This window comes from Populus alba, chromosome 10 (assembly GCF_005239225.2).
Source record: "Populus alba chromosome 10, ASM523922v2, whole genome shotgun sequence".
NCBI lineage: Eukaryota > Viridiplantae > Streptophyta > Magnoliopsida > Malpighiales > Salicaceae > Populus > Populus alba.
Genome location: NC_133293.1, coordinates 11,705,132 through 11,714,561, shown reverse-complemented (window position 1 = coordinate 11,714,561; position 9,430 = coordinate 11,705,132). Strand labels below are relative to the sequence as shown.

The 9,430-nt window shown below is 31.2% G+C and overlaps 1 protein-coding gene across 1 annotated transcript; it reads right to left on the bottom strand.

Moving 5' to 3' along the window:
* Positions 1–2,110: 2,110 nt before the first annotated feature.
* On the bottom strand, positions 2,111–7,613 carry LOC118046484 (probable potassium transporter 17). Its single transcript, XM_035055414.2, has 8 exons — positions 7,272–7,613; positions 6,669–6,891; positions 5,564–5,806; positions 5,431–5,481; positions 4,615–4,875; positions 4,204–4,256; positions 3,754–4,123; positions 2,111–3,216 (listed from the first exon to the last, which is right to left on the bottom strand). Exons 1-8 carry the CDS (start codon positions 7,476–7,478, stop codon positions 2,363–2,365), a joined length of 2,262 nt encoding a protein of 753 aa, XP_034911305.1. The 5' UTR covers positions 7,479–7,613; the 3' UTR covers positions 2,111–2,362.
* Between the last annotated feature and the right edge of the window lie 1,817 nt (positions 7,614–9,430).

The window sequence follows — 9,430 nt, the reverse complement described above, 5'->3', positions numbered from 1 at the left end:
AAAATAGGTTATCCAAGTAGATTAGTTTATTATGATCATGTCTATTACTCGGATTGTAAATCTCATATATTTTTTTAACTATCTAATATATTGTAAATCTCATATTAATATAATATATCATTTTTTCATTTAACTATCTCAATTTTTTTTATCTAATCCCTTAGCATTTCTTCTTTTTTTTTTTACTTTTTAGTTAGGGTTAATGTTAAAACAATAGCTACAAAAGATTTTATTTTTTTAATTAGGTCGCCATTTAAGGAGCCAACCAATTCGCTCTTTGCTAGCTACGTCAAAGAAGTCACACCAATTTTCTTTTCCATTTATTAACGCTTGAGGTGTTTGTTTAATTTTATATGATGCATGTTCGAGTTTTTAATTTTTATTTTAAATATTTCATTCATACAAGTAAAAATAACACCATTTATATTTTTTTTAATATAATTATTAGCTATTTAGTTGACTCTCATAAGCTAGTGGTATTATATAAAACGAACATTATATTGTGAATAGCTACATCAAAGAAGTCACCCAACTTTCTTTTCCATTTATTAACGCTTGTGATGTTTGATTAATTTTATATGATACACTGTTAGAGTTTTTAATCTTCATTTTAAATATTTCATTGCATACAAGTAAAAATAACAACATTTATATTTTTTATAGATAATTATTAGCATGCTAGTGGTATTATATAAAAAGAACATTATATTATATAGTGAATACTAAATAACTGTGCGGGTCATATAATTTTTTTTAATGTAAAAAATAGAACACCCATGCATTATTAACTTTTTATTTTTTTAGTAAATTTTCAACAACCAGTTTAGCCATGGAAATTGTCGAGGATCTAGTAAGTTGATTCTTCACATGTTTTTTTAACGTCAGAATGGGATTTGCTTTCAACATGTTTTTAATGCAAATCACAAAAATTGATACACATATTTAATTAAAGAAATTAAAAATAATATGTGCTAATAAATAAATAAATTATTAACAAAAACTAAAGAAATTATATATATATATATATATATATATATTTAATCTTATAATATGAATTATAAAACTGGTTGGATCTAATAATTTTATTTTTTAAAAATTAATTATTCATGCTAAGGGAATTTATTGAATAAGGATAAAGTGAAAACATTATGTAGGGTTGAAAACAAATTGCTAATATTATAAAAAATATATATATATATTATAATCTTATTAAAAAACCAAGCAAAAATTAAATGCTATCTTGTTAAAAAATATCACAATTTTTTTAATTAACTTATTTTAAGTAATTTGAATTAAAATTAAATATATGTCATGTTGAGCATCCCACACATTCATTTAATTAAGCTTAGTTTAATTAAAAATAAATAAAGCTTTTTTTTTAAACGAAAAATAAATGAAGTTTTTTTTTAAAAAAAAAAAAAACCCCCCCCCCCAAAAAAAAAAAAAGCCCACCTACGAGGGCTTGCAAGGTCAAGCATGTGCACTTGGGCTCTCTCTTTTTCCATGTAATAGGATAGATGACATTATCTGTCTCTATTTGTTAAAAAAAAATATTGTAAGCGATGCACTACTCTTTAGTTTTTGACCAATGAAAATGTGGCCGCAGAGAATTTTTTTAATTCAAAATATACTTTTCATTTAATAAATACCTTCAGAATCTAAAAAAAAAATTAAACTAAAAAAACCCAAAAAAACTCCACAACTTTGATCTATTTTTTCAAGTAGGATAACAGTTCAAAAACATCTCAAAACTTTTCCATCAAATAAAACTCATCAACATTAAAAGAAAAAAAAAATTAAGGTCAAAACGTGGTTAACTGGCTTTTCTTTCTTTCATTTGCCATTTTTTGATGAGTTTCTTTCCTCTCTAGTCAAGGATTGAAAAATAAAATTGTGAATCAAAATAAAATATCTAAAAAACTAAAGTGACTACAATGGAAGGAGGGAAATAAGGGGATGGAAATATTTTTTGGCTGAACACGTTATTCTTCCATGCTTTACAATTTGGTCCCATATCTTTAAGTATTGCCTTTGTATAACAATTTATTATAATTTGGTTGTTAATTTAAACATAAAACGATTGTAAAGAAAAAAGGTACAATAACAAAAATGAAAAAAAAGGCTGGGGTTTTCTATTATTACTTGTAATTTTAATTTTAATGCTCTTTAGCACTCAAATCCAAATGTTGAACCTATGTAAAACATCTCGGAGTATCTATTTATTCAATTCTCAGGCAGCTTACAAAATAGAGCATTAACATGATATATGGTGGGATTTCTTGGCTAAAAATACAAATTCCATGATGCACTTATAGTGATTTTCCTCTTATATGGCTATGCATATAATAAAGCTTTAATCCATTCAAGCTTCATAAAGCATTCCAACCTCAATACGCTGTGGTAGTGGCACCCCAAGGGCTGGCAGCGCAGACCTACAATTACTGTGCAAGAGTTCATAAAATGCAAGCATACTTCTTTCAAACCAACCACAGTTGTTGCCTATATGAAACCTTGTCTTCCCTCGAATGTGAACCACTCCAGCCAGCTTTGCTTCTTCAAATGCAGAAATCTCTTTCTGAACCTCTTCATGATCGGATGTTACGCAGCCAGAGCAGTTTTGTATGCACAACTGCAAGCTATCTGTAACTTGACTTAAAAAGTCATCTCCTTCGAGATTTAAGGAATCTGCATAGCCATATTGAATCACGCACCCATAAACTCCTTCGAGGCCAAGTTTGTTGAGAACAATCCTCTCATGCGCAGCAACCTTGGGCACCAACAAATATCGAAGCGTGGTGAAAATAGTGACTGTGTGCAGAGATTTCATGTTTTTAATATAATGTCCAAGGATAGGCGTCAGACCATCTTGAATGTTGGTGTAAAAGAAGCAAAATCCTGGAACCCTCTGTATACCTGGCTCGGATAATAGTATTCCCAGTCTTCCCAAGTCTATCTTGTGAGTCAACTCATACTCTATCTTCTTCTGCCTTCCATAGAACCAGCCAAACATGATGAAAGCAAGGATAGAAGAAATGGCAAAAGGAATCCATCCACCCTCAGGTATTTTACTCAAAACAGCACTGGCATAAACCCCTTCCATCGTAAAAAATATGAAGAAGTAAATTGCAACCAGCCATGGTGGAGTTCTCCATATCATGATCATAACTAATGTCAGTAGTATTGTGGTGATAAGCATCACTAGACTAACAACAACACCTGCAAGCACGTATAAAAAAAATTAATAGGTTGTATCCTGAAAACAGAAGGTACATGGGTTTTGTCAGCCAGGATGAAGAGCCACGTAATGACTCCAACAACAGCATAAAAGGCACGGCTTTAAGCCAATAAGAGTCAACTTAGAGAAAAGCATTATCCAATTATGTTTCTGTTGAATTAGGTTGAAGAATTTGGAAATAGACCTACCTTTCAGCATAATTTAAAGAAATGGCAACATTTTATTGCAAATTTTTTTTTAAAAAAAATGATCTGAATGAAAGATTAGCACTATTATAACACTTTTATAGATGCTATCATCACTAAACTTAATAATGAGCAAACATTTGAGAATTGTAATTGCCTCTAATCAGCCAGTGCACTCTCTACTACATTTTATCGGGGTTGAAATACGCTGAGGTATAACTGATAACAACAGCTTTTTAGGTGATGTGAAAATAGATCAGATCTACAAAATGAAAGCAATGTGTGGTTGTTGAAAATGTCATCTAAAGAAAGCTGAGTACTGATTTACCATACCAAAAGCATTTCCGATATCCTTTCCATCTCCAAAAATAAGTATCACTGCAACGCAAAGAATCATGAGAATGTAATTGACTTCTGGGGAGTAGACTTCACCCTCTTTGTTAGAAGATGTATGCACCACCTTAATTTTAGGGAAATAATCCAGAACAACGGATTGCTTGATGACAGAGAAGGTGGCTGATATCAATGACTGGCTTGCAACAACAGCAGCTAGGGTGGCTATGATAAAGATCGGCCAATAAATCGTTGTAGGTATAAACTTGTAAAATCCATCATCATGATCATTTGGGTTCTTGATGAGGTATGCAGTTTGCCCCGCATATGTCAGAACAAGTGATGGATATATTGTAAGCAAAAAGGCGATCTATTAAACAATGAACATAGAATAAGCTATCGATTTATTAGAAGAGGTCCAAGAAAGTAAAATGAAAATCAACAGTTTACCTGAATTGAGCTCCTGTTAAAATGACCAAGATCCGCAAACAGTGCTTCAGAACCTTTATAACAGAAAGTCAAATAAAAAAGTGCAAGTTTTAGTTTTGATATATGGAAAGGAAGAAGGAAACTCACTCTGACATTCTTATAAGCATTTTCAAACTGTTATAGGACATGCGTGCAAGTCTAGACATCCAATGAAACACCAAACAAGCTACTAGGAATTTCTTCTCCAAATTCAAGGGAATTTTAGTTCTAATATTTTAAGCAATGAATTTCTTTAAAAGAAACCTGGCTGTCATACCTAAACTCCTCGGATAGTTAGAAATATTGGAACAATATTCGAGTAGCACAAAGTCAAATCAATTAGAGCAGAAAGAAATGTTCATCTTTTAATTTAAGAGCAACAAAAAGTTCAACCTGTGATACAGAGAACAGTTCCTCCCAGCAACAGCCAACCTTCCTTTCCATTTCTCCAAAAGAAGCGGAATATGTAGTGAGGTGACAAAGCCTTGAATATGCTAGGGTAATGCTGAATGATGCTATAAATCCCTACTAATGGAGTACACAAGGTCCACGCACCCATTATTGGGGAAAACATAAAACTCACTCTAGAGGTGCCAAACTTTTGTAGCAGAAACAAAACAACTAAAACTCCTGCAGAAAGTGCTTCCACCAAAGCTGGAACATTATATATATATAAAAAGTTAATTTGTAAACTCAAGGAGAGAAAATCTCATTTAAGATGGAGAGACAGATATAACTCAAATTATGACCTTCCATTATCCCGTGTTCAAGCATAATTTGGCAAAGCATCAAGGATGTTTGAAAATATATTTCCATCTAAGATGACGTCTTTGAAGTTTCCTTTGACCTTACATTTTGATTTTTTTATCTTCACTTACTTGTTCAAACTACACATATGGTATTAAGTTTTCTTTACCAGATGATAGTATTCCATGATTGAAATCATCCCAATTCACTTTATTGTTCACAAAACACAAATGGCACTATGGATCTATATAAATCCTTAACCTGAAATGATACGTGTGTGTGTGTGTGTAATTTCCAAAAAAGCAATCTCAAGAGCATTGAAGGCGAGAACAAATATGTTCAGTGGACATGGGATGACTCGACAAGAACTGTGCAGTGGCATCTTCATATCTTTGGGTATCTGAATAAGATTCTCAATTTAATTGCAACTTGCAACTTAAAACATTTATCATTACCACTTACATTTTCTGACAGAAGGAAAAGGTGCTCTTATTCCATCCATAGCTGACAACACTGTCAAGAGATTTAAGAGTTCAAGGAAACAATCCAAGAAAAATACTATTGTGCGTGAAGGAAAAGGAAAAAGAGGAAAAACCTGAGATTGCAGGTGTAAGTATACCATCCCCAATTAGCATGCATGTGCCTAACATGGCAATGAAAAGTAGTACTCTCCTAGCAACTATGCTTCTTTCTAAAAAAATTCCAAGTCTGCTTTTATTCTCAGTGCTTCCATGCCAGACAGAGTGAGATAAGCTTGAGTTTGTCTGTACTTGTTTGGAGGAAAGGATACCGATATTCATATTCCTACAGAGCAACGAGTACAAAGCAAATGTTCCACCTGCATACGATCAGAACTGTTAGCTGTTATGAGAGTATACTTTTCTAGCAACTATTTTATGTTCATTCTGGTAGATCAAGGACCATCTTGAAGTAACAGAACAATCAAAAGTTTAGGTAATTACAAATGAAAAAAACATAATTCTTGCATAGGCACCTTAAAAGTGAAAGAAATCAAGGTGCAAAAACTTATATAGACAAACAATCATATACCAGTTATCCAATCTACCACACAGCTTTGAACAACAAAGTGCAAATTTAAATGGTTCTACCAACCTCTGGCAACTCCTCAAAAAAGAAACCCGTACTTCATTCTATAAATTGAACATCTGCTCAATCCTTACTTCCTATTATCCATACAAATTGTTCATATCTCAGCAAGATCCAATGAGCAGAAAACATTTTCAAACTTTAAAGATTAAAATAGACAGAATGAGCCCTTTTTTTTTTTCAATTGCAAACCGCACATGTTAGGAGGAACATAAACTAACATGTTTAGCCTACATCAATAAAATCAAAATACATCTTAAAAGGAGATTCTATATAAGTGAACATGTAGAAGAGATGAATTTTAGAACTAAAAAGGAACCCCTACACGAAAAGAGAGGGAAAAAAAAGAAGAGTATCCATCCAATTGCAAACAAAATTCTGGGGAGGTACTAAACCATAAAACTTAAACCAAAAGGAATCAAAGACATGAAAAACCACATCATTCATCTTTAATACTAATATATTAGTTATACACACGAAAAAGAAAATAAAGAAGAAGCTAAATTAAAATGACAAGAAGACAGCTGGGGCAGAACTTGAACATAACACAGAGAATAGAATGCAAATCAACAAGATGGATTAGCTGCTCAAACCTTCGCCCTGATCATCAGCCTTAAGGGCTATAATGGTGTATTTAACAACCCCGATGAGTGTGAGAGTCCAAAACATGATGCTATAGATTCCCAAGTAGTCCTGTTCAGTAGGAGACTTCAATGGCATTGATGGATATACATATAATGGTGATGTCACAAGCCCTCCAAAGACAACTCCAAGTGTCTTGTATGCTAGCACCACTGTCTCCCATCTTCCCTTCTCCTAGTTAACATCCAAACAAATTCATTACCAACAAAGCTAGGTTCCTCTTACTTTGCAAGAGTGCCAATGCGCTATAGCCTATAAGCCCGTTGGCATGTAAATAACTAAATCCAGGGTAAACAGGAATAACCCACAAGAAAATTTAATCAAGGAGGAAAGGAGAAACAAGAAGTCTAACATTCAAACACAAAAATATTCCATAACGACGAATTGATACGGTCATGTTTAAATTTGAAAAAAAAATAATTGCAAAAACAATAGAATGGTTACGTTATTATCGTATAATATGCTCGCCAAGTCCATGAATGCTTTTTGGCCAGCTGTGATGTATAAAAACACGGAGAGAGAGAGAGAGAGTGGAGTAGTGCAATAGGTAATACCTTGGGGTGAGCGGTAGTAATAGTAAGTGGTGGTGGTGGTGGGGCGAAGGAGGCGCTGTTGCAACGATGAAGGGAGTGGCGATTGGAATAATGGTATGGAATCGAACTAGAGACATTTACAACAAACTCCCTCTTATTTGCCGCTGAGTCTGCCGCTCTCAACTCCTGCCCAGGCCCACCCTGCCCTCCTCCTCCTCCTCCTAACATCTTGATTTCAAGAGTTTTATTTTTCTTTTCTATAACATACACGTTACTTACTACTGCTACTTTCGCTTATGTGTGTATATATAAGCACGATCAGTCGACCACTCCTCTGACTCTGACATAGATAGGAGAAGACCACAAGGACTTCAGGGTGGCGGGTTGACTGGCTTTAATTCTACTTTTTTTTTTTCCATGTTATAAACTTATAATGGGGTTGATGTCATCACGCCAATATAGTACCGAAATTTAAAATAAATAAATTTTGATCTAGTAGATTTTGATAGTATTTATAAACGTGGTACTCAGTGGCCGAGCAAGTAATTTTAAAATTAGATGATTAATTATTTATAAATATTTGATATTATATATTATATATACATGTGTTATATAAAAAAAATTAAAAATATATGTACTAATTTATATAAAAAAAATTAATTTAAAAATGCTTTCCAAGCACAAAGACTTCAGGGTGGCGGGTTGACTGGCTTTAATTCTACTTCTTTTTCCACGTTATAAACTTATAATGGGGTTGATGTCATCACGCCCATATAGTACCAAAATTTAAAATAAATAGATTTTGATCAAGTAGATTTTGATGGTATTTATAAAACGTGGTACTCAGTGGAGGAGCAAGTAATTTTGAAATTAGATGATTAATTATTAATAAATATTTGATATTATATATTATATAGACATGTGTTATATAAAAAAACAATTAAAAATATATGTATTAACTTATATCAAGAAAAATTAATTTAAAAATGCTTTCAAAGTAAAAAAAAAAAAACTTATGTTATAATTATTTTCTTTAAGCTATTATATTTTAAATTTTTTTTATAATAATTTTACTATCAATATCATTGAAGATTTTCTCATTATATACAACCAAATTATCATTCATCCATTTTTAGTTTAAGGTCCGATTTAATGCTTATGTTTTCTAAATCTTTCAAAAACTAGTGAAGTTCTTGCCAACAATTCTATACTGACACATGCTGAAGAGTATCTAAAAATATAATTAAAAAGGATTTTCATGACAGATTTATATGGTATTGTTGACTTGTTGTTTTCTATAAGTGAGTTATACATAAATGTTAAATATATTTTTTCTCTATTGTATCCCTAATTTCTTGAGTAGTTCTATACTTCATTTTTAATCACGAGTAAGTTCATCACCATCTATTTTCCATATGAAATTCATAGCAAAATATTTATCAATTCATCAAAACCCATTTCAATTTTTTTATATATATATATATATATATATATATAATATTACCCATACACATATTTAATTTAGCAAACTCCTAAATTATTATAAACCCTAACATTTTCAATAACTAATTATAAAGGAATAAAATTAAAATTAGATAACGAACAGATAAAAAAAATGAAGGACACTTATCTAAAGCATAAAGCATAAAAGGTTATTTGATTAACTAGTTAATGACTTAGTACTGAAAGAGAAATTTTACAGGGAAAAAAAAAAAGAGATAAGGATAGTAGCTCGAAAGAAAAAAGAAAAGCTCTCAATTAATCAATGAAAAAAAAAAAAAAGGAAAGGGAAAAGTTCAATGAAATGTGTTGGACATATATATTATATATTATATTATGCTATAAGTTAATAATAGCAAACTTGGGTCAATAACTAGTTAGTAAAGAAAATGAAACCTATTAAGATATTATTAATATGTTAATATAAAATATATTTTGAAAAAAAAGAGAGAGATTAAGGTGGCAATTGCCTCCTCTTGCCCCATGTGGCTTCATCACTGATGATACTGATTAGTTTTCAAAATATTTTTTATTAAAATAATATTTTTTTTATTTTAAAAAAATAATATTAATATATTAAAATGATTTAAAAACACAAAAAAAATAATTTGAAATAAAAAAATAAATTTAATGTTGAAATTGAAAAAAAAAAACTAATTTCAAGGAACTAGTATGTAACT